Below are 26,901 nucleotides of genomic sequence, written 5' to 3' on the forward strand. Positions count from 1 at the left end.
TAATTTTTCTAGGTCTGATGAGGTAAGGAGTATTGTAGGACTAGTTTTCTGTGCAGGTATAGCTAAGTTGTGTTTTAAGAGTGATAAGTGCATTAATTTATGTTTATTTATATTTATTCAAGTAATCTTTATTTTTAATAATTGCAGAGTTTGTTCCAAGTGAAAAAGGTGAATTTAGCAAAAGCTCCGATGAGTCAGATGGTGGTTGCCAAAACAGGATTAACATTGGAAAAGAAGAATATGTAAATAAAAGTTTACTTTTTCTTATTCTTGTGCCTAAAACTAATAGGTGCTACTGAAATGGTATTCTATTACAATTGACATTGTTATTGATTGAGGGGGCAGGGGTATGTGTGCCCTCCTGAATTTCTGAAAACATCTTTTTGGGGGAATTTTCATTGAAAACTGCCCTTTTCTTTGTTATTTTCATAAAACATTAGAAAAATGACTAATTTGCCCTTCCCCTGAGGTATTGAAAAATACATTTTGCCCCCCTCCTCAATTTTTCCGAATTGACACCAATGACCACTGATTGCAATGGTAGGCTGACTGTAATAATAATTTCATAATTTTACTGGAGATGAAAAAGAAGGCTGGCGGGAACTTGTGGGAACTACTTGCATTTCAAGAGATAAATAAGAAAGAATAAGTAAAGAATAGTGTGTTGGTCTGTTATGCACATAAATGTGTGTCAGTTAGTCTTTGAGCTAGAGCTATTTTAATAATTTGTCATAATGTCATGACATTATCATACTTGTAATTGTCATGATATATCATATTGTGATGGTGATAGATGTGTTTAAATGTTGTCATGGCCTGTCTTCCTTGCCTTCCACAAGAAAATACACTTATGGCTATGGCATTATGGCATATGTTTATGGCATATGAAAACATGCCACTAGAAAATGTACTCATTTTGTCTTACCAATTGGTGCAGTATGAATAATTTTTGGGAAAAGCTTCAAGTATGGACTTTGGTCTTGAGATAGGAGACATAGTTGTCATTGCTCTTTCCAACTTTTCTACGCTAAAAAAAACACTGCAGCCACTCAGTTTCTGCTCTGTATATTTTCATGACACTGTCATTTTGTCATAAAGATAAAGTTATTGTTGGGGCTGTGCCACTTTTTCTTTTCAGATAAATGACCTGTTTGTTTTTTGGTTAGATTTGCTTATAGTATAATTTGAAAGTGCTAGCTAAATTCTCGTTGCCAAGGTAGCTATTTCACAAGAAGTGAAATGTTGGTTAAATTATATCTTTGACTGCCTGAACTTGGTCATTGAAAGATAGTGTTATTCAAAAAAGCCAGTTCATTTGAAGTATATTTTATTCCAGGTTTCCAGGTCTATTTTATTCCAGGTTTCCTTTTATGAAAATAGTGATTTTGTTTTTAGTTTGTTTATAGACTCCAGGGTCTATGTTTCTGTGTTAATGTTCTGAGTTTTGTCGGAGTTGACATTGGAAAATAAAAGGGAGTTATTTTCTACAACTATCAGAGATTTTCCCCCGAACCCTGGCAGGGTAGGAAAAGAGTTCTCGATAAGTACCGTCATTACAATATCCCACAAGGAGGCCCCCCTCCCCTCCAGAGAGGTAGTTAGAGAGAATTTAGTGGTTTTAGATCATGGCACCTCGGATCCAATAGTTTGGCCCTTGTCTCCTCTAAAGGTAGTACACTTTTCAAACCCCACTGGTTGTAATATCAGTGCGGGAAGAAATTACAGAAACTTTGAAACCGATTGACTAAGATGCATATTCTGTAACGTAAGCCTGTTGTGTCATCTCTGCCACATATGCTGGCACCGCCAGATTATTCTGGTAACGTTAGACTTTTCAATAGATATATAACTACTTTCATTGTCATTCCTTCGACAAAGAATTACTGTCTATAGGAAGAATTTTTTTTTTGGAAAAGCTTCATATATGCACAAGAACTGAGGCCAGGGTGGCTTTGTTTTTCTCCCCACCCCTAACCCCTTTTTTCTATGCTGTGACATTACTACAGCCACTCAGGTTTACTCCTTTATAGTGAAGACACTGTCGTGAAAATAAAGTTATTTAGACACTATCATGACCATTCCTTCCTCAAAAAATCATTATCTATAGGAAGAGTAAACGCTTGCTGGGGAAAAGCTTCAAATGTGCACAAGAACCGAGGCCAGGGCAAGTCTGTTATTCCCCCCTCCCCTACGTCCTTTTTTCTATGCTATGAATTTACTGCAGCTACTCAGGTTTGTTCTGTTTATTATCAAGACTGCTATTTGTTCTGTTTATTTCGTCATTTATTTCAGCGTTGAAGACGCCTTATTTCATTTTTTTGGACACATTTGTCGAAAAGGTTTCGTCATGACTCTTCTTCATGTGTGTGCAATGACAATTTTTTAGCGCATTGCGATGGGAATATAGATGACCTGCTGAAGCTATTGCTGTGACGCTTTGGGAAACTTCCCAAACCGCGTGTGGTAAAGTGAGTTTAAGGTTGTAGGGTGATGTTGTGGTTGTTAGCCTTTATTACTCCCTTTATAGGGGAGATAACTATGGCCCTAAGGTAAATAAACTTTGGTAGCGTGCCTTAGGCTATGGCCTGACTAATGACGCGTACCAGCTGCGAATATTTGAGGGACTAAATTAAGATTGTAGAGAGGTTGTCTATAACACAATAATTTTATTCAGCTAACACACAACGGTACAAGTCTGATAATATATAAGCCGCTGGGACTGTTTGTCCCAGGAAGTCAACAAGTATAAGAAGTCTACAATAAAGTACAATACAATAAGATACTTCAACACTTACAATAATCCAAAAATATTCCAAGATATTTCTAAAAACAACGGACCAGAGGTCAGTCCGGCATAAAGTTAGTATCGGTTTAATCTGCCCCTTCCCATAAAATGTATCTTTTATACATTTCATCAACCACATCTTATCGGGGCCCGCTGACGCACATAGCTAGGAAGTGGTGATTTTTCAATTTTCTATTAAACATACACATACCAGGATGTGTTCCTTATCTTAATAAAAAGTGTTTTTTTCTAAATTCTAAATTTGACTTAATTAAAGAGCGTCACCACACGCGCGATGTGATATGTCCCATTTCTGAACCAAGTTTTCCATACTGTATAATATTTATGCTCTGATCAAAACAGTTGCTTGGCCTAGTAAAGGTTGCTATTGACCTTGTGTTTTTCAAGTGGATAATTAAGGTCTAGCTGACACTTTTTTCATTCTCTTTTATTTTAATTGAAAAAAAAATGTGTGCTGTATCATTATATTTTAATTACTAATGTCATTGGGATTTTTGTTGTGCTATATATCTGGCTGTTTTACTGGAGAAACTGTTGAAAAAAAATTGCCGACACAGAAAATGCAAATCATTGGCTTAGTATTAGCTAGAATTTTTAAGACCTATCACAGGGTACCATTGAGCTGAATTTGACTACACTTCATGGTAAACAGTGATTCAATTTAACTTTCTAAGTTGAATTTATACATTTTTTAAAACTAATATTGTGGCCAGTTTCATCCCTCAAACATCATTGCCAGGTTTATCTAAGCAACCGTTAAAAAAATCAACATATAAACAATTAAAAAAATTTTTTTTTTAGAATTTAAAAGGCTTGCCATTTGGTATCATTGAACCGAATTTGACAATACTTCTCGGCATAAAACAATGAATTTTCCCTTGAGAATTATTGGTTGAATGAATTTCTTAGTATTTTTTTTATTTGATATTGTTTTATTTTATAATTTGGACAAGTACATTTTTCAAACTTGATTTTTAAATTTCTGTGTTTTGATGCTTTATTGATATATGGTTTTCGACACTGCATGGCCGCTAAATGCAGTGGTGCCAATTCACAAAAATGGAGAGGGGGAGGGGGAGTAAGGATTCTTTTTTTGATTGTTTACGAAGCTATTAAAGAGGTCAGTAATACACGGTACCTATTTTGTGGGCATGTACTCAATTACAGATTTACATTCTAGAAAATAGAAGGATATAAAACTTCCCTACCTCGTTTGATTGGAGCCGGGGTTATTATTTGTGCTACTGCTGGTACGGCTGGCCTTGTTTTCTATTGGTGGAAATGGCTCTACTTATTTTGCACAAGTGTCCCCTGTCATCTGTATTATGCAAACAGAATATTAATATGCGTAAGTTTATTTCTAATTTATTCATAGTTCGTTTAGTTTATTTTAACACAGTTTTTGCCTTTTTTTTTTTCTTTTCATTCTAATTTTCATTTTAGGTTTATTCTACGGGGTGTCCACAAAGTCTGGATACATATAAATTTTGATATTTTATTTGAAACTTTTGTATATAGGAGCTTGAAAATTCTACAGTGGGGTTCTCTGGTGCGTTAGATATGATGGCGTGATTGTCATTAAAATTCCTTGAATTTTAGGGGGTGTTTTCCTCATATTTAAAAAATGAGGATAATTTTTTTCAGGCTCGTAACTTTTGATGGGTAACATTAAAATTGATGAATCTTATATATTCGGAATCAGCTTTATAAGCTGACTCTTTTGATGTATCTACTGATACTAAAATTCCACATTTTAGAGTTTTGGTAAATTTTAAAAATTCGTATGTATCCAGACTACGTGGACACCCTGTATTTATTCATAGTCTGTTTGTTCTAAATTTGTCTTATTATCTGACTTTATTTCTGTACGTTTTATTATGGGCCTTGACTTTTTTCTTGATGCTTTAAATCCCCCCCCCACCCCCGTCCTGGATTCGTATTGTTCCCGGTATTTTGAAAAGCATAGCCCTGTTCATTCAAATCAAACAGTTCGTGGTAACGAACTGTAAGTAAGGAGCGACCCGGCTCAATAGTGACCGAAACTCTAAAAAACGGAATTTTGATACCAATAGATACATCAAAAGAATTGGGGTTTTATACTGATTTCAAATATATAAGTTTTATCAGGTTTAGTCATACCCATCAAAAGTTACGAGCCTAAGAAAATTTGCCTTATTTTCGAAAAAAGGGGGAAACACCCCATAGAACCCTAACGAAAATTGCACCATCAAATTCAGCGTATCAGAGAACCGTACTGTAGAGGTTTCAAGCTCCTATCTGGAAAAATGTGGAATTTTGTATTTTTTGCCAGAAGAAAGACCATGGATGCGTGTTTATTTGTTGTTTTTTCAGGGGTGATTGTATTGACCCAGTGGTCCTAGAATGTCGTGAGAGGGCTTATTCGAATGGAATTTGAAAGTTCTAGTGTTTTTTTTAAGTGACCAAGAATTGGAGGGTAACTAGGCCCCCTCCCACGCTCATTTTTTCGTTGTCCCACGCTCATGTCACTGTATCAAAATCTTGAGATAGCCATTTGGTTCAGCATAATCGAAAAATCTAATAACTATGTCTTTGAGGATGACTTGATCCCCCACAGTCCCCGGGGGAAGGGCTGCAAGTTATGCCCATTGTTTACGTAAGTCTTGGTTATTGGTAAGTATACAGACGTTTTCAGGTGGGATTTTTCTGTGGTGGGGTTGAGGGGAGTGGGTTACTGGGAGGATCTTTCCATGGAGAAATTTTCGAGAATTTTCCACGAAGGGGGCGCCGGATCTCTCAGCATTATTTAAAAAAAACGTTCAGAAATTAAATAAAAAACAATTTTTTTTCAACTAAAGTAAGGAGCAACATTTAAACTTAAAACGAACAGAAATTATTACGTCCCCCTAGTCAGGGGGCTCCCCAAGGGGGTTCATCCCCTCGTCAATACCTTGCGGTTTACGCTAAAGTTTTTTTTTAGTACATTCAAAAGAGTTATTTATTCTAATTAAACGGCCTTTGTGATTCAGGGGTCATTCTTAAAGATCTGGAACAAAATACGAACATTAGAGTTAAGAGCCAAGTATTGAGGAGGGGTGAACCCCCTCATATAGAACGTAATAATTTCTGTTCGTTTTATGTTCGAATGTCGCTCCTTACTTCAGTGAAAAAAAACTTGTTTTTTTATTTAATCCTACACAAAGCCAAACTTTCCAATATCACTTTGTTGTTGACCAGATGTTACATCAATGACATTAACTAAGGACAAAGATTTTCCAGTTTCATTGCTAGTGAATAAGGGGTTAAATCCAATTTTCAGTTGCTGGGTCTTTTGTACTGGGGCAAGTAGCAACCTTGTCGCCCAACCTTTCCGCAGCGGGGATTGATCCCTGGGACCAAGCAGAACATCAATCCATTGTGCTACTACGGGGTGTAAACGGAATTACAGCTTTATTATTTGATGTTTTTAAACATATTCATTTATTTTTATGGTATTAAGCTTTTTCATTTTTTAGTGCAAAAAAGAATTCTATGTTAGGCCATTTTTGAAATGCATGCAAGTAGATCCCAACGTTTCTTATAGACTATCGAAAACTAGATAATAAAAAAAAATCAAGACCGTTCGTCTCAATCTGAAAATTTCAAACATACGTGTAATGTTCATTTAGGTCAAGAGGAGATTATCCCAACAAAGGGAAGGATTAGGATAATAATATATAGGATTAATAAGATATAGGATTTTGATTGTAATTTCATTCTTATTTCGTGAGATAAGATTAGTCAAGTTAGCTTATTATTTTTTTTCCTTAGGAAAGTTCGGGAAAAAAGTCCAAGAGATATTTTGTAAAACAGATTTCTATACTAAGGTATGTATTTTTTATTATTGGATCTTATTTTTGCTACCGGATAAAAAGCAATGATGTTGCTCTAAACAGATCCAAAAATTTTGTAAAGAAATAGCCATAGTAAGAATTCAACTCGACAACTATTCACTGGTTGCGCCTTGTATTCATTTATCTGCAGTCGCCTCTGACATGGCATCGTTGTTCCACGCGGCCGTTCAGCTCGTCGATGCTTATTCTCTTCATAATATATTCCTATAGAAGGAGCTCCTTCATTCCAACGGAAGACAGAGGAAGATTTGTTAGATGTTTTCCGGAGGAATTGTCAACAGATAGTATATATATATATATATATATATATATATATATATATATATATATATATATATATATATATATATATATATATATATATATATATATATATATATATACATATATATATATATACATATATTTATATACATATATTTATATATATATATATATATATATATATATATATATATATATATATATATATCTTATATATATATATATATATATTCTTATATATATATATATATATATATATATATATATATATATATATATATATATATATATATATATATATATATATATATATATATATATATATATCTTTATATCTATACTATATATACATATATATATATATATATATATATATATATATATATATATATATATATATATATATATATATATATATATATATATATATATATATATATATATATATATATATATATATATATATATAAAATATATATTTAGCTGTCATGGCTGGGCAGTTCAGCTGTCTTGGCTTGTCAGTTGTTTTGTCATAGCTGGCTAGTTCCGATTTTTTATAGGGAAGAAAGTAAATTCAAGTATGTTTACTATGTTTGGCTTTAAAATACAGTATTTTTGTCTCAAAAATACTGCTTACTTGTATCTTTTGGCTTTAAAATGCAGGCAAGGGTAAAGAAAGCGGAATTCTATCAGCACTGAGCCTACCAATTTAAGGTAAGCTAGCCTGCCAAGATTTTTCAAGCTAGCCGAGGCTTAGTTTGTGCTTAAGATAATTGTGCTTTAGGCTTAAAATAATTCTTGAAGACCAAAAATAATGGTTAATTATTACCCACGGAAAAATATCAGCTTCAATCCTTTTGTATTTCAGACTATTTATTTCAATTAATCAATTTTCATTGAATTTTCTAAAAAATTAATAAGGCGTCCATACGCTATGCTGTTATGGCAATTTGACTAAATCGCCAATTCAGCAATTCGGCTAAATCGCCGAGACCTCCACTTTTATTATGCTTCATCAGCTTCTTAGAATTTTGAACAATTTATTTCATCCTAGTCTTTGATCTTCAAAATTTCTTTTTGTGAAAGTAGTTTTTCATTTTGTCATTTTTGCACAATTTCTTGTTCACAATTTCTTCTTCTAATTTTGTACAATTTATTTCTAGTCTTCGATCTTCAAAATTTCTTTTTGTGAAAGTAGTTTTTCATTGTGTCATTTTTGCACAATTTCTTGTTCACAATTTTTTTTCTAATTTTGCACAATGTATTTCATCCTAGTCTTCGATCTTCAAAATTCTTTTTGTGAAAGTAGTTTTTCACTGTGTCATTTAGATTCTTGCTTGAGTGAACTAATAAATAGAGATTACCCACTCCCTCGTCCACAGAATTTCAAAGGTTTGTGGCACCGCCAATGTAATAAAATGACTGAAAAAACGACAAGCTTAAACTTTTTTTCTTGGATGTGCGTGCAATTGAGGAAACATTCTCTTTTTAAAGAAAATAGATACCAAAGAAGAATGATAAAAATGTATGAAGTTATAATAAAATATACTTGATAATGCTAATGAAAGAATGTATAAATACACAGTAATTGAAACTCATGCAAGCCAACCATAGGTACAAGATGATTAATTTCCGGAAAATGACTATCAAAGGCCAAGGTCAGATGAATTCGCACGAGTCAATAAACAAAGCAAAAAAAAGGAAGAAAGGTTGATCAGAAAAATTATTCAACATGTCTAATAGGTCAGAAACATTAAAAAGGGGAAAAAAAATTAAAATTTGCATAATTCATAACGAAATTAAACCAAATAAAAATACAATTTAGTAAGAGGAAATAAGGGCTACCAAAAGAAAGCTCAAAATAAAAAATATAATCGACGCTTGCCTACACCTCCTATTTTAGTTTTTAGAATTATAGTCTGTAATTAGATTAAAGTCCGTAAAGTCCTTATAGTCCGTTTTAGATTAAAGTCCGTAAGCTATATCATGTTCTGGTTTTACCAGTGTCTCCGAACCTAGCCTCATACTTTTGGATAACAAAAGATATATTTACTCTCGTCTAGCAACCCTGCGGAGTATTAAGTACTTGAATATTTAACTTTGTCAATTAAAAGATATATTAAATAGAGAAAATGTCGTAAAAATCTTATCAGTCTCGGTAAGGGCGCAGACCTGAAACCACCTCCAACTTGTGCATATCCCTGGTTTGGAAGAGATGTTTTAATTCGGAGGTCCGCCTCTTCATAGATGCAATAATATTTCTGATAATTTTCAGAAAGAAAAGCAAAAACACTGTTCTAATATTAATCAAGCCGAGAAAGAAAAGAAGTTCTGCTGTTCTGAAATTGACAGTTTTTTCAGTTGTGATGAACAACTATTTTTGATTTTTGATATATGATTAGATTTTTGATCGAACCAATAAGCATTGGCTTGAATTTAACAAAAAACGTTACGAATACTATGAATTCAACCAAACTTTGAATTCAGCACTGGCAGGCGTATCACAAGGAGCCATCCTTCTATGCCTGGATAATGGAGTTTAAGGTATAGTAGGGAGTAACTAAATTTTTAGGGATTAGTGTTTCCCTCTACTTATTTAAAAATATTTTCTTTCATAATTTATTTACTGCATTTTTGAATTTTCCTCTTAAATATTAAATGGTTTCGAGTATTTTTTTTTAGAATTTTTTTTTTTATGAGTTTTATTTTTGGTTTAAGTATATTAGTTTTTTTTTAACTATTTTAGCAAAGATGATGACCAACTTTGTCGACCTTCTTCCGATGGCTCTTTTGAAGGTAAGGCATATACCCTTTTTTCTGCCGGGTTGGGTTGATAATTTACCAACCTGTGGTATTTAATTACCAGAAGTCTCGGCAATAAAGTTGCTAGCCTTCTTCTTAGGTAAGCTATCTTCTTTGGTAGGCTGTCTTCTTTGGTAGGCTATCTTCTTTGGTAGGCTATTTTCTTTGGTTGGCTATCTACTTTGGTAGGCTATCTTCTTTGGTTGGCTATCTTATTTGGTAGGCTATCTTCTTTGGTAGGCTATCTTCTTTGGTTGGCTATCTATTTTGGTAGGCTATCTTCTTTGGTTGGCTATCTTCTTTGGTAGGCTATCTTCTTTGGTAGGTTATTTTCTTTGGTAGGCTATCTTTTTTTGTAGGCTATCTTCTTGGTAGGCTATCTTCTTTGGTAGGCTATCTTCTTTGGTTGGCTATCTACTTTGGTAGGCTATCTTCTTTGGTTGGCTATCTTCTTTGGTAGGCTATCTTCTTTGGTAGGTTATTTTCTTTGGTAGGCTATCTTTTTTTGTAGGCTATCTTCTTGGTAGGCTATCTTCTTTGGTAGGCTATCTTCTTTGGTTGGCTATCTACTTTGGTAGGCTATCTTCTTTGGTTGGCTATCTTCTTTGGTAGGCTATCTTCTTTTGTAGGCTATCTTCTTTGGTAGGCTATCTTCTTTGGTTGGCTATCTTCTTTGGTAGGCTATCTTCTTGGGTTGGCTATCTTCTTTGGTAGACTATCTTCTTTGGTAGGTTATTTTCTTTGGTATGCCATCTTTTTTGTAGGCTATCTTCTTGGTAGGCTATCTTCTTTGGTAGGCTATCTTCTGTGGTAGGCTATCTTCCCAAGGTAAAAGTTTCTTTCTACACGTTCTGAAAGCTACCCGTTTAACATGTATTTTACGGTTTGTGTTACGGCCACAAACAAAATTTGTGGCCGACCACGACCGCTGGTGGGAGTCTAAACTGTGCCCTTAATATGGCAGCATTAATGTATATGGCCTACTTCTAGCGACTTCTCTAAAATTTTGTTAAACGACTTTCCTTCGCTCGTACAGAATATTGACTGCTCAAAGTAAAGAGAATCTTTAACATTGAAAACACAAACGAATTCAAGGATAAAATAAAAGTAAAGTAAAGAGATAAAATAAAGTAAAGAGAATCTAATAAAAATAAAGTAAAGTAAAGATAAAATAAAGTAAAGAGAATCTTTAACATTGAAAACATAAACAATTTCAAGGATAAAATAGCAAATAACAAACAAATAGAACTCTTGATAGAAAGATGGATTACCTCTTTTTTGATTCACTTAATCTATGTATGCACATCTTTGCTATAGGGTCCTTTTTATTAGATTTCTTATAAATCACCAGCAGTTGATGACCTACATAGGAAACATTGACAACATAGGAAATAGGCTACATAGGAAATAGGCAACATAGGCTACATAGGCAACATTGGCAACCTAGGAAATAGGCAACATAGGCTACATAGGAAATAGGCAACATAGGCTACCTAGGAAATAGGCAACATAGGAAATTGGTAACATAGGCTACATAGGAAATAGGCAACATAGGCTACATAGGAAATAGGCAACTGTGGTAAAGCTTTTCTAATTTAGTTAATTATTAATTTAGTAAAAATATATTAAGACGCAAATACAAAGTTTCAAAATACCACTTTTTATTAAGATAAGGAATATATCCTGCCAAGTTTCTGCTTAACGGGAAATTGAGAAATACCACTTCCTAGCTAATTGCGTCGGTTGGTTAAAGGAAGGTGTGGTTCATGAAATGTATAAAAGATACATTTTATGGGAAGGGACAGATTTGACCGATATTAACTTTATGCCGGACTGACCTCTGGTCCGTTGTTTTTAGAAATATCTTGGAATCTTGTCAGATCATTGCAAGTGTCTGTAACTTATTATTATATATTATTGTAGTTTCTGAGACTTGTGGTCTACTTGGGACAGCCAGTCCCAGTAGAATATCTATATCTGTAATTATTATGTGTATATTGAATAAAAGTATTGTATTTTAGACAACCTCTCTACGATCTACCTTTAGCCCCTCGAACATACCCAGTTGGTACGCCTTATTAGTTCGGTCATAGCGTAAGGCACACTACCAAAGTCTAATTACCTTAGGGCCAGAGTTTATCTCCCCTATAAAGAGGGAATAAAGGCATTTACGATAACACTACCCAAATACCATAAAATACACTTCACAACACAACATAGGCTACATAGGAAATAGGCAACATAGGCTACATAAGAAATAGACAACATAGGCTACATAGGAAATAGGCAACATAGGCTACATAGGAAATAGGCAACATAGGGTACATAGGAAATAGGCAACATAGGGTACATAGGAAATAGGCAACATAGGCTACATAGGAAAAAGACTACATAGGCAACATAGGAAATAGACAACATAGGCTACATAGGAAATAGGCAACATAGGCTACATAGGAAATAGGCAACATAGGCTACACAGGAAATAGGCAACATAGGCTACATAGGCAACATAGGAAATAGGCAACATAGGAAATAGGCAACATAGGCTACATAGGAAATAGGCAACATAGGAAAAGGCCTTTGGCTTTTTCTTATTGTATATAGTAAAGAACAATCCACAGCGAATCAGGCAGTGGAGTGACTCAAATATGACATAATAACTCAGAGAAGTAACTTTTCAAAGATGCATGCATTATATTATCATATATATGAGGATGCCTTTCTTGTCAAAAATTTTAATTTTTTTTAACATGATATTTTGTTACATACTAAAAGCACTTACTTATACTGTTACTAAAAACATACAATACATCCTAAAAACAAATTTCTGTAATTCTTATTGAAATTTGTTTCAGCGTCCCACTAGCAACGTCAGAAAAAAGGAGACAAATCACTACAACCCCTGGGAAAAAGTTATTTTTCTAGTTGCTCAAGATGGGGACTGTAATTATCCTAAATGGGGTGTCTGGCTATGATGATGGGAACTTGGATTATAAACGCCCCACCACTCAAGTTGTTCATTCATTGATGCATTATAGAACTTTTTTTTCTTTCGTTAGTTTCTTTCAGCTTAAGGTGAAACAAGACAAAGAGAAGTGACAGAAAAGATGAGAAATATATAATTTGGGCTATATATTTGCACATTAGGGGGGGGGGTAATGTACATATGTGAAGTTAAAAAACAATTCTTCCTTCATAATATGCAGAATGATTGTTACCTAACACATTAGGCATGCAGGCCTGCAAATACATTACCCCCCCCCCCGCCCTAATATGCAAATTTATAACCCAAATTTTTTTCCACAGTATTATATTTTTATCTTACTTTGGTATACTTCATTAGGATTGAGAATCAGAGAAGCATATTAGAAGAACATTAGGTAGGGTGTATCATACTGAGGATGAAGTCTTAGGATTAATCTGACCCGATTTTTAGTGTTTTTTTTTCTCATAAAATTATTTTCCTATTGAACTTTTATCATTGAGATTAGTTGAAATAATAGTTAGCCTACCACTCCTGGATCATCCTCAAATGGTGATTCTTGTTAACTAGTCAGTTTTTTAAGCGTGTTTATAAACGTATATTATAAATCCTCAAATCATACTGAGGATGAAGTCTTAGGATTAATCTGACACGATTTTTAGTGTTTTTTTTTTCTCATAAAATTATTTTCCTATTGAACTTTTATCATTGAGATTAGTTGAAATAATAGTTAGCCTACCACTCCTGGATCATCCTCAAATGGTGATTCTTGTTAACTAGTCAGTTTTTTAAACGTGTTTATAAATTTTCGGTTACTATGGGCTAGAGTTTGTTTCTTAGCATATGACCATACCTTACCATATTCCTTACAATTGTTCCTTACCAATATTACCATAATTACAAAATAAAAGAGGAGTAGGAATAAAAATATCCATATTTCTTTACTTCTCTTGCAGACACTGAAAGCGTTCAATTTTTTCGTTTCAAGAAGAACAGGTTCATTTATAATCCCAGGACAGAGAAGTTCGAAATCTGCTCTGGAATCGATGGAGACTTGTCATTAAGTTATTACCATGCAGCGTTAAATGGACTAAGCGACAGAGAACAAGACAAAAGGTAGCCTTTTCTTTTTACCAAGGTTTAAATCATAACCCTGTTTAATAGAATATACTTCCCATCTAAGCTTAATAAGTGCTTAGTAAAAGGTAGTCTTTTATTTGTATTACAAAAAAAAAAAAAAAAAAAAAAAACACGCATCCGTGATCTTTTCTCTGACAAAAAATACAAAATTCCACATTTTGCAGATAGGAGCTTGAAACCTCTACACTATGGTTCTCTGGTATGCTGAATCTGATGAAGTGATTTTCATTCAGATCACTTGATGTTTTGAGGGTGTTAAACATCCTCTGGTGAGTTAAACACCCTCCCTCCAGTCATTATATTCATTTATGTTATTTTACTGTGTTCATGGCCGTATATTTGGCTTTAAAATACACGTATTTGTCTATCTATCTAATATGCAGTCTTTTGTCTTTTTGCAACCCCCCTCAAACAAAACATTCAGAGAGGAGGTGTTATCATGCTTCGACCCCCTCCCTTGGCCAAAGATTCAATTCTACTTTTAGAAAGCTACAAAAATGCATATAAACAAATTTTGATTCATTTTGTTAAGTATTTTTGTAAACAAAGTAGTGAAATCAAAGTCTTTCAAAGCCTTGAAATCAAAGTAGCTTGGCAAATGCTGATTCTTCGTGATTAATTATTTTACCACACTGTGTAGGTACGAAAGCTCCTCCTCCATCGCAATATATTTAAGGCCTCCCTCTTTAAAGCCTCCCAGGAAGTTCCCGTTTCCCTTAAATCTTTCTTTATGACATCCTCTCACCCCTATCATGGATCACCTGTTTTGCGTTTAGCCCTTGACGGTTGACAGAGAAGGACAATCTTCAGTAATCTGTCATCCTTCATCCGCGAACCAAGGATTTAAGCCAAGGTTCTAAATCAGAACCCTGTTAAATAGAATATACTTTCCATGTAAGCTTGAAACCCCAACTTTTCGTCTTGAGTATTATATTGAAGATGCTTAATAAATCTGATGAATGTTGTGTCCATTTTTGTCAGTAAATCTAAAGCACTGTATATAAGTAATATATCAGTAAGATCACGGTTCAGTGATTTTTGGAACTACATCCTCGGCTGTACAAATAGCTCCTCCCATTTAATCTGTCATTAGCGGGTTAGTGTACAATGTTAAAGCCAAGTTTCGCGTTCAAGAAAAATCTGACTTGTCTACCCATGAAAAAATCGAATGTCGCTTATGTTTATGGTTGTTTAAATGTTCTCCGGAGCACTTCCATCTCGGTCCGGGTTTGTATAATGGTTGAGATAGGGAATGATCGTACTGTGCTATATCTATATACAGTGATCTAAAGTGTGAATTGTGGTGGGACCGCGATAACGTTTAAGCTGCTGGGATATTTTTACAAGGACAAGTAGTAAGCCTGTCAAACAACTTTGTGGCAGCGGGGAATCAATCCCCGGGCCCAGTATTGCGGAGCAGTGACTTCATTCCACTGTGGCAATTGACTGTGGCACCAAAGGAACTCGCCAGACTGTGATAACCTAATTGAATATCTTCATTTTTCTGAATAATGCTCTGTCAATATGAAAGAACTACTTGGTCAATCATCATTGACCAAGCATTCACACAACTAGAGTGAATGCTGGTTTGAGGGTCTTTTCTCCAAGGAAAATGCAGTTTCGGAGAAAAAGTAAATAAGTATTTTTTTATTAAAAGAAGATTTTTTAGGGTTTTTTAAAAATTAATATTATTTTGCAGAGGATATTTACTGTTTACCTGCTCGGATATATACGCTAAAGTAAGCATTTTCAATAAATACAAGAATATTGGAAAAGAAAAATGTGTTGAAATATTAGCTAAAACGAAACACTTCGTTTTTAATTGCGACTAGATTAAAGAACGGTCTGAAATAAATAATCATATACATAATATAATATATGATAAATCATATAAATGAATAAATTATCAATCTATTTATCTTTATAAATTATACAATCTATTATTACTAAGATTTAGTCTTCAGAGTTTCGATTTACGGCTTGCGTGCAACTTTGTAAAAGCTTACTATTATTTATTTATTTGAATAATCCTTTTTCTTTATATAATACTAACTTAAAAACGCAGTAAACCTTTTTAAAAAGGTAGGTGTAGTGAGTTCTTATCCCCTGATTCTCTTTTACTTTTCTTCTCCTGGAACAATTGAAATAGTTGAGTATTTCTGTTTGAACTCTTTCGTTGACATGTTCTGATGTAATTACTAACGCAACTAACTGACGTTTTTTTTACAGAAAGGTATTTACGTTATTGACGTTATTCTGCAATAATGGTTGCAATGACGTTATTGCAGAAAGGTATTTCTGCAATAAACTTTCTGCTTAAGGTATATGTTCGCTTTGAAACAAACAATTTTGCGACAATCCTGCAGCTCTAACTTGCGAAAAAAAGGCAAAATATTCTATCTTTAGATTCATTAGCCTTAGATCTATCCATTTACCAAGCCAGATTTATGATATTACTTAGACTTTTTCCAGGGGAAGATTCTAAAGCTGGTAAAAAATAGGAAATTCGTCCTTTTTTCAGTGATCTCAAAACAATTTTTAGCGTATTTTCAATCTGGAGAAAAAAATTGTACATCAAATTTCAAAGAAGTAGCTCGGCAGATGAATACAGTTGAATGACTGCAATGGAATGATGTCAGAATTACCTTTTTTGTAGATATATAAAGACCATAAGAGAGCAGGAAAATGTAGTAACAAAATGTAGGAAAGTATATTGGAAAATATAGTATAAAATGTAGGAAAAGTATCATAGGCAGCGCGCTAGTGCTGCCTAAGTAAAGAACGATGTGGCCACAATGTTTTTTTTTTTTTCTTCTTTCTTTGACAGGCACTTCATATAGAAGGAGTTGTCGTAGAAACTTCGAAAAGGGCTCAATCGATTGGAAATTGGGGGAACTAGTGCCCTTTTTAATAGTCGAAAGTGATTGCAGGGTTACTAGCTCCCCCCCCCCCCCACGACCATCATTCCCCCAAACACATCCAATACAAAATTTTGAGATAGCCATTTGGTTCAGCGTAGTTGATTTCCAGATAGAAAGTATCTCTTTAGGAGGACACTCGCCCACAACCTTCGGGGCAAGGGTTTTAAGCTATGCCCTGAGGACATATACGGTTTTTATAGAAGGCGTTGTCGTAGAAACTTCAAACAAGGCTCATTCAATTGGAAATTCAAAGGGCTATTGCCCATTTTAACAGTCGAAAGTAATTTGAGGGTAATTAGCCCCCCCCCATACCCATCATTCCCCCAAACACATCCAATCAAAATTTTGAGATAACCATTTTGTTCAGAGTAGTTGATTTCAAGAGAGAAAATATGTTTTTGAGGAGGACACTCCCCAACAACCCTCGGGGCAAGGGTTTTAAGTTATGTCCTGAGGGCATATAAGAACGATGTTTGTATAATGCATCATTTATTATTTCTTTCCTTTAGAGCAGGGCACTTCGTATCAAAAGTTGTGGTAGAAACTTCGAAAAGGGGTCATTCAATTAGAAATTGGAGTGGCTTGTGCCCTTTTTAATAGTCGAAAGGGATTGGATGGCAACTAACACCCCTTCCACGCCCACCATTTCCCGAAACACATCCAATCAAAATTTTGAGATAGCCGTTTTGTTCAGTGTAGTTGATTTCCAGATAGAAATTATGTTTTTGAGGAGGACACTCCCCCACAGCCTTCAGGGCAAGGGTTGTAAGTTGTGCCCTGGGGCCATTTAAGGCTTTTATAGAAGTTGTTGTCGTAGAAACTTCAAAAAAGGCTCATTCGATTGGAAATTCAAAAGGCTGGTGCCCTTTTTAATAGTCGAAAATGATTGGAGGGCAACTAGCCCCCCCTCGCCCATCACTCCCCCCAACACATCCAATCAAAATTTTGAGATAACCATTTTATGCAACGTAGTTTTAAGTTCAGTAAATTAGGTATTTGAGAATGACAACCCCCTCACAGCCCTCAGGACAAGGGTTGTAAGTTATTCCCTGGGAGTATATAAAGTTTTTGTAGAACTATTACCCTACCTTACAACTCTTACCCTAAGGGCTGTGAGGGTGGTTGTTATCCTCTGAGACCTAATTTCCAGAACTTTCAACTACGTTAAACAAAATGGCTATCTCAAAATTTTGATTGGATGTGTCTGGTAAACGGTGGGCGTGAGAGGGGCGTTAGTCTTTCTCCAATCACTTTCAACTATTAAAAAAGGCCCTAGCCCTTTCAATTTCTAATCCAATGAGCCCTTTTGAAGTTTCTGCGACAAAGCTTTCAATAAAAACCTTATATACCCCCAGAGGATAACTTACAACCCTCACCCTGAGGCCTGGGAGGGGGGGTTGTCATCCTTAAAGACCTAATTTCCAAATCTTTCAACTGCCTTGAATAAAATGACTATCTAAAAATTTTGATTGGATGGGTTTGGGAAAAAGGGTGGTGTGAGAGGGCGGTTAGGTGCCCTCAAATCACTTTTGACTATTAAAAAGGGGACTAGCCCTTTGAATTTCCAATAGAATGAGCCCTTTTTCAAGTTTCTACGACAAAGATTTCAATATAAACCTTATATGCCCCCAGGGCATAACTTATAACCCTTGCCCTGAAGACTGTGGGGGGAGTGTGCTGCTCAAAGGTATAATTTCCTGAACTTTAAACTGCAGGGAACAAAATGGCCATCTAAAAATTTTGATTGGATATGTTTGGGGAAATAGTGAGCGTGGAAGGGGTGTTAGTTGCTTTCCAATCACTTTCGACTATTAAAAAGGCCACTAGCCATTTCAATTTCCATTCGAATAAGCCCTTTTTTGAAGTTTCTACGACGACGCGTTCTATAAAAATCGTATATGCCCCCAGGGCATAACTTACAACCCTTGCCCTGAGGGCTGCGGGGGAGTGTCCTCCTCAAAAACATAATTTCTATCTGGAAATCCACAACACTGAATCAAATGGCTATCTAAAAATTTTGATTGGATGTGTTAGGGGGAAAGGTTGTTGAGACACGGGGGCTAGTTGCCCTCAAATCACTTTGGACTATTAAAAAGGGCACTAGACCTTTGAATTTCCAATCGAAAGAGCCGTTTTTCAAGTTTCTTATATGCCCCCAGGGCATAACTTATAACCCTTGCCCTGAAGACCGTGGGGGAGGGGGGGGGGAGTGTCCTGCTCAATGGTATAATTTCTTGAATTTTAACTGCGTGGAACAAAATGGCTATCTCAAAATTTTGTTTGGATGTGTTCAGAGAAATAGTGGGCGTGGAAAGGGTGTTAGTTGCCTTCCAATTACTTTCGACTATTAAAAAGGGCACTAGTCATTTCAATTTCTAATCGAATGAGCCCTTTTTGAAGTTGTTCGACAACGTGTTCTACAAAAACTTTATATACCCCCAGGGAATAACTTGCAACCCTTGTCCTGAGGGCTGTGAGGGGGTTGTCATTCTCAAATACCTAATTTACTGAACTTAAAACTACGTTGCATAAAATGGTTATCTCAAAATTTTGATTGGATGTGTTTGGGGGAGTGATGGGTGAGGGGGGGCTAGTTGCCCTCCAATCATTTTCGACTATTAAAAAGGGCACCAGCCTTTTGAATTTCCAATCGAATGAGCCTTTTTTGAAGTTGCTACGACAACAACTTCTATAAAAGCCTTAAATGGCCCCAGGGCACAACTTACAACTCTTGCCCCGAGGGCTGTGGGAGAGTGCCCTCCACAAAAACATAATTTCTATCTGGAAATCAACTACACTGAACAAAACGGCTATCTCAAAATTTTGATTGGATGTGTTTCGGGAAATGCTGGGCGTGGAAGGGGTGTTAGTTGCCATCCAATCCCTTTCGACTATTAAAAAGGGCACAAGCCACTCCAATTTCTAATTGAATGACCCCTTTTCGAAGTTTCTACCACAACTTTTTGATACGAAGTGCCCTGCTCTAAAGGAAAGAAATAATAAATGATGCATTATACAAACATCGTTCTTATATGCCCTCAGGACATAACTTAAAACCCTTGCCCCGAGGGTTGTTGGGGAGTGTCCTCCTCAAAAACATAATTTCTTTCTTGAAATCAACTACGCTGAACAAAATGGTTATCTCAAAATTTTGATTGGATGTGTTTGGGGGAATGATGGGTATGGGGGGGGGGCTAATTACCCTCCAATTACTTTCGACTGTTAAAATGGGCAATAGCCCTTTGAATTTCCAATTGAATGAACCTTGTTTGAAGTTTTTACGACAACGGCTTATATAAAAACCGTATATGTCCTCAGGGCATAGCTTAAAACCCTTGCCCCGAAGGTTGTGGGCGAGTGTCCTCCTAAAGAGATACTTTCTATCTGGAAATCAACTACGCTGAACCAAATGGCTATCTCGAAATTTTGATTGGATGTGTTTGTGGGAATGATGGGCGTAGGGGGGGAGCTAGTTGCCCTCCAATCACTTTCGACTATTAAAAAGGGCACTAGTTCCCCCAATTTCCAATCGATTGAGCCCTTTTCGAAGTTTCTACGACAACTCCTTCTATATGAAGTGCCTGTCAAAGAAAGAAGAAAAAAAAACACATTGTGGCCACATCGTTCTTTACTTAGGCAGCTAGCGCGCTGCCTATGATACTTTTCCTACATTTTATACTATATTTTCCAATATACTTTCCTACATTTTGTTACTACATTTTCCTGCTCTCTTATGGTCTTTATATATCTACAAAAAAGGTAATTCTGACATCATTCCATTGCAGTCATTCAACTGTATTCATCTGCCGAGCTACTTCTTTGAAATTTGATGTACAATTTTTTTTTTCAGATTGAAAATACGCTAAAAATTGGTTGGAGATCACTGAAAAAAGGACGAATTTCCTATTTTTTACCAGATTTAGAATCTTCCCCTGGAAAAAGTCTAAGTAATATCATAAATCTGGCTTGGTAAATGGATAGATCTAAGGCTAATGAATCCAAAGATAGAATATTTTGCCTTTTTTTCGCAAGTTAGAGCTGCAGGATTGTCGCAAAATTGTTTGTTTCAAAGCGAACATATACCATAAGCAGAAAGTTTATTGCAGAAATACCTTTCTGCAATAACGTCATATGCAGACATTATTGCAGAATAACGTCAATAACGTAAATACCTTTCTGTAAAAAAACGTCAGTTAGTTGCGTTAGTAATTACATCAGAACATGTCAACGAAAGAGTTCAAACAAAAATACTCAACTATTTCAATTGTTCCAGGAGAAGAAAAGTAAAAGAGAATCAGAGGGTTTTTATTATGTATTATGGGGGTTGTAATTTATGCCCTGGGGGCATATAAGGTGTTTATAGGAAGTGTTGTCGTAGAAACTCAAAAAGGGCTCATTCGAATGGAAATCGAAAGGCCTAGTTCCCTTTTAATAGTTGAAAGTGATTGGAGGGAAACTAATCCCACGCCCACCCTCCCATTTGACTTTATGTTTAAAAACTAAATGTTGCCATAAGATTAAATTAAAATGCACTGTGTTAATGCTAATTCCCAATATAGCATCTCAGCAGTATCCCAAGAACGACTGAGGGTATTATGTTTAAACTTTCGGGGCTGTTTCTGCTTTTAAAATTTTACCAAATCAATGTAACGTAAGTGTATCCAAGCTATCAAAGAAAGTAAACAGATTTTTTTGCGAATGGTATCAAGTTTTCCATTTCAGGTCAATTAGAGGAGGTATGACACTAAATTAAACACTACTATTTGTGTCCAGATTTTTAAGAGGGTGTATGTTATTAAAAATTACTGAAAATTTTTCTCCAGCATACAAATAGCAGGCCAAACTATAAAGTCTTAAAAAACGGAAAGGTTTAAAGAATTATTTTCTTTTTCCCTGAAAAGACTATGTCAATATAAAACGAACCGAAATTAATTAAAAAAACTTTTTCTACAAGATAAATTTTTCAAAGAAAAGTAAAGAACTCCATTTAACCAAAAATGAGCAAAGATAAAATCAAATAATATACCGAGCGGGAAAGTATCACAAATCAGCATCGATAAATAAATGAAACCCCAAACTAACAGAAATTACAATAAATGACCGAGTCAAACTCAAAACGAGCAGAAATTAACATGAATAGGGCTCAAAAACCCCATTCCTTCCCAAGGCCAGAACATAATTTGCACTTTACTGAAAAAAATACAAATGAATGGGCATTGTCAGCTTAATATGCATATACTGATATTTAGTAATTAAAATGTTAATATTATTTGGTGTATTAAAGTTATAAAAGTGAAAACATTTATATTTTTTCAGTAAAGTGCAAATTTTGTTCTGGCCTTGGGAAGGCATAGGGGTTTCGAGCCCAATTTATGTTAATTTCTGCTTGTTTTGAGTTTGACTCGGTTATTTATTGTAATTAAACCCCCTATCCCAAGAACGACTGACGGTATTATGTTCAAACTTTCGGGGCTACTTCTGCTCTTAAAATTTAACCAAATCAAAACAGCTTAAGTGTATCCAATATATCAAAGAAAGTAAACAGATTTTTTTTGCGAATGGTATCAAGTTTTCTATTTCAGGTCAACTAGGTATGACCTAAAAAGAGGAGGTATGAAACTAAATTAAACAGTACTATTTGTGTCCAGATTTTTAAAAGGATGTATGTTGTTAAAAATTACTAAAAATTTTTCTCCAGCATACAAATATCAAGCGAAACTATAAAGATTTAAAAAAACGGTAAGATTTAGAGTATTATTTTCTTTTTCTCTGAAAAGACCGTGTCAATATGAAACGAACAGAAATTAATTAAAAAAACCTTTTCCACAAAATAAGTTTTTTCAAAGAAAAGTAAAGAACTCCATTTAACCAAAAATGAGCAAAGATAAAATCAAATAATATACCGAGCGGGAAAGTACCACAAATCAGCATCGATAAATAAATGAAACCCCAAACTAACAGAAATTACAATAAATGACCGAGTCAAACTCAAAACGAGCAGAAATTAACATGAGTAGGGCTCAAAACCCCCATGCCTTCCCAAGGCCAGAACATAATTTGCACTTTACTGAAAAAAATACAAATGAATGTGCATTTTCATTTTAATATACGTGAACTTATATTTAGTAATCAAAATTTTAATATTTTTTGATATATTAAAGTTATGAAAGTAAAAACATTTATGTTTTTTCAGTAAAGTGCAAATTATGTTCTTGCCTTGGGAAGGCATAGGGGTTTTGAGCCCAACTTATGTTAATTTCTGCTCGTTTTGAGTTTGACTTGGTTATTTATTGTAATTAAACCCCCTATCCCAAGAACGACTGAGGGTATTATGTTCAAACTTTGGGGGCTTCTTCTGCTTTTAAAATTTAACCAAATCAAAATACATTAAGTTTATCCAATCTATGAAATATAGTAAAGAGTTTAGTTTTGAGAGTTATATCAAGTTTTCTATTTCAAGTAAGCTAGGTATGACCTAAAAAGAGAAGGCACAAAACTAAATTAAGAACTACTGTTTGTGTCACGGTTTTTGAAAAGGTGTATGTTATTAGAAACTCGTGAAAAGTTTTCTGCAGCATACAAATAGCAGGCCAAACTATAAAGTTTTAAAAAACGAAAAGGTTTAAAGAATTATTTTCTTTTTCCCTGAAAAGACTGTGTCAATATAAAACGAACAGAAATTAATTAAAAAAACCTTTTCCACAAAATAAGTTTTTTCAAAGAAAAGTAAAGAACTCCATTTAACCAAAAATGAGCAAAGATAAAATCAAATAATATACCAAGCGGGAAAGTACCACAAATCAGCATCGATAAATAAATGAAACCCCAAACTAACAGCAATTACAATAAATAACCGAGTCAAACTCAAAACGAGCAGAAATTAACATGAGTAGGGCTCAAAACCCCTATGCCTTCCCAAGGCCAGAACATAATTTGCACTTTACTGAAAAAAAACACAAATGAATGTGCATTGTCAATTTAATAGAGCTACTGATATTTATTAATCAAAATATTAATATTATTTGATTTATTAAAGTTATAAAAGTAAAAAGATATACATTTATTCAGTAAAGTGCAAATTATGTTCTGGCCTTGGGAAGGCATAGTGGTCGTGAGCTCTACTTATGTTAATTTCTGCACGTTTTTTGTGGAAAAAGTTTTTTTAATTAATTACAAAAGTAGGCAATGCTGGCAAGATATTAACCGTAGGAACTTTTGCTGCAGGCACGGGAAAGGTCAATCTGCTGTTGCCCAGTAGGGGGAGCTTCCGCCTCCTGGGGTAGGAGGAGCTAAATCTAAGCAAACTGTCATCGGGGCTTCAAAAACTAAAGCGATAATATACCATCCACTTTTTGGGACTGATAGTATTTTCAGAGTTATAAGCCTTTGAAAATGTAAATTTCTGTATGTAGTTTTCATAACAGAAGTAATTTTTTTCCTGAAAATGTATATACCAATCGATAGAAAGTCAAAACTGAGTGAAGATATTCTGCTTACTTTTTTGTGGTGACCAGTGTTTTCAGAAAATTCATCGAAATCATCAAATCATCGAAACAAATCATCTAAAATTTCACAAAATTAATATTGGCTGTTTGGAATTTAATTTTTGTTTTCTTATGTACACAGCAGCGTTACAAAACAACGTGGCGATGCATGGCTGAAATATATAAAAATGCCTGAGAAAGTTTTACATACTTCTAACTCATAAATAGGCTAAGACCACACTGGTTTCACGCAGGCCATGTGTTATTGTGGCCTGATTCTAAATTCACTTTGTGAGTCGGTCCGTAATAAGACCACACTGGTTTCATGGAGGTCATGGGTCTTTGCAACCTGAGCCTCAACTCAGTTTGTAAGTCGCCCGTAATAAGACCACAATGGTTTCATGGAGGTCATGGGTCTTTGCAACCTGAGCTTCAACTCAGTTTGTAAGTCGCCCGTAATAAGACCACACTGGTTTCATGGAGGTCATGGGTCTTTGCAACCTGAGTTTCAATTCAGTTTGTAAGTCGCCCGTAATAATACAACACTGGTTTCATGAGGTAATGGGTCTTTGAAACCTGAGCTTCAACTCAGTTTGTAAGTCGCCAAAAATAAGACCACACTGGTTTCATGGAGGTCATGGGTCTTTGCAACCTGAGTCTCAATTAAGTTTGTAAGTCGCCCGTAATAAGACCACACTGGTTTCATGAGGTCATGGGTCTTTGCAACCTGAGCCTCAACTCAGTTTGTAAGTCGCCCGTAATAAGACCACACTGGTTTCATGGAGGTCATGGGTCTTTGCAACCTGAGCCTCAACTCAGGTTTGTGAGTCCGTAGTTTGATAATAAAAAATGTACCTTATATTTTAAAAATAAATATTTGATATAAAAAAAGTATTTAAAAAATACCATAGAGACTTGCTTATAAACAGAGATTCTGCGTGTTGTTTATAAACACTATTTATGACAATATAATAAAAGGAATAAGTTTTCCTTCTCACTTTGAAAAAATTAACAGTTGAATTTCTCGACAGTTGAGAAGCTTTTACAGCAATAACTTTTCTTTTTTATTTACTAGACATTAATTATATGGTTATAAATGCACTCATGTTTTTCATAATTTTTCATCATGGTTTTTCATAATTTGTAAATTTCATAGTTCCTTAAAAATTTCTTCTTTTCCTTTTACATGTTTCTGCTTCTAAAACAGAAACCAACGTTTTATATTTAATTCTGGCGATTATGATAACTATTCTCATTTTTATTTTTTAGGGTTAAGCTACTTGGCCCTAAATACATTCATATTTCTGTTGATAGTTTTAGTGAATTTCCTTTTTCATAGGCTGGTTTTTCCTAATTTGTAAATTTCATAGTTCGGTAAAAATTTCTTCTTTTTCTCCTGCATATTTTGGCTTCTAAAACAGAAGCCTGCGTTCACACCTTATCAATATTTGAATTTTTGGCGTAATTTGATTTTGTTTTGCTTTTGTTGGAGAAATTTTGGCAGTTTGGTCCTAAATACCTTCATGTTCCTCTTTAATAATTTGTAAATTCCATAGTTCGGCAAAAATTTCTTCTTTTTCTTCTGCATGTTTCTGTTTCTGAAAACAGAAGCCTGCGTTCACATCTTATCAATATTTGAATTTTTGGCGTAATTTGATTTTATTTTGCTTTTGTTGGAGAAATTTTGGCAGTTATGATAACTGTTCTTCTTTTTGATGAGGCGTGCGCTAAATGAATTTCTGGCATAATTCGATTTTTTTACAAGTCGAATATTTCGACAGTTAAGAGAAATTTCGGCAATAATGATAACTATTCATTTTTTTTTATTAGGCGTAAGCTATATGGTCCTAATTACATTCATGTTCCTGTTGATAGTTTTGGTAAGCAGTTTGCCAAGCAGTTTTTTCAGCCCTTTTACATCTTTCAAATTTTCTCTGTCTTCGTATGGATAGTCATCGAGTACTATTATTTCGCAGGAGCGATTGTTATTATGGCCGGAATGGGGCTTTTGGTGTCCATTTTAGAAACTATTCAGGTATTACAAATTATTTGTTGTTTTTAACATTTTATTTGCTGTTCTTAACTCTTTTTTATCCATTTTAGAAACTATTCAGGTATTGCGATTTCCTTCTATTCAATGTTTTTTTTTTTACTTTTTTACCATTTAGCCTTTTATTTACGTTTTATTTGCTGTTTTAACTCTTTTTTTTGTCCATTTTAGAAACTATTTAGGTATTACAAATTATTTTATTCAATTTTTTTTTTAATTTTTTTTTACCTTTTATTTACGTTTTATTTGCTTTTTTTATTTCTTTTTTTTATCCATATTAGAAACTATTCAGGTATCACGATTTACTTTTATTCAATGTTGTTTTTTTTTTTTTTTTTTTACTATTTGTGCACTGTTTTTATCAAGTTTAATATTTCCGAGTTTAAGTATTCAACATATTCCACTAAATATTCAAATTTTAGAGTTCCAGAAAATTTATTTTATAGAAATTTGAAATATACAGATAATCTACAGATAATGTAAAAATATAGTCTTATGCATTTACTTTTGCCGTATCCACGAACGCTTTTTGTGCTAATTTGTATTATTATTATTTATATTACATTACATTATTTTTAT

At 34.4% G+C, this 26,901-nt stretch overlaps 1 protein-coding gene across 1 annotated transcript in view; it reads left to right on the plus strand.

Moving 5' to 3' along the window:
* Positions 1–26,901, plus strand: part of LOC148939815 (polyamine-transporting ATPase 13A3-like) — a 150,635-nt gene that overhangs the window by 1,202 nt on the left and 122,532 nt on the right. The window contains exons 2-7 of the mRNA XM_089106456.1: positions 148–242; positions 3,987–4,154; positions 6,596–6,651; positions 9,689–9,738; positions 13,684–13,843; positions 26,103–26,307. Coding sequence (XP_088962582.1) covers positions 148–242; positions 3,987–4,154; positions 6,596–6,651; positions 9,689–9,738; positions 13,684–13,843; positions 26,103–26,307 — 734 coding nt within the window. The remainder of the gene's footprint in view (positions 1–147; positions 243–3,986; positions 4,155–6,595; positions 6,652–9,688; positions 9,739–13,683; positions 13,844–26,102; positions 26,308–26,901) is intronic.

This window comes from Artemia sp. Qi Xiang Cuo, chromosome 20 (genome assembly GCF_049724085.1).
Source record: "Artemia sp. Qi Xiang Cuo chromosome 20, ASM4972408v1, whole genome shotgun sequence".
Classification (NCBI taxonomy): Eukaryota; Metazoa; Arthropoda; class Branchiopoda; order Anostraca; family Artemiidae; genus Artemia; species Artemia sp. Qi Xiang Cuo.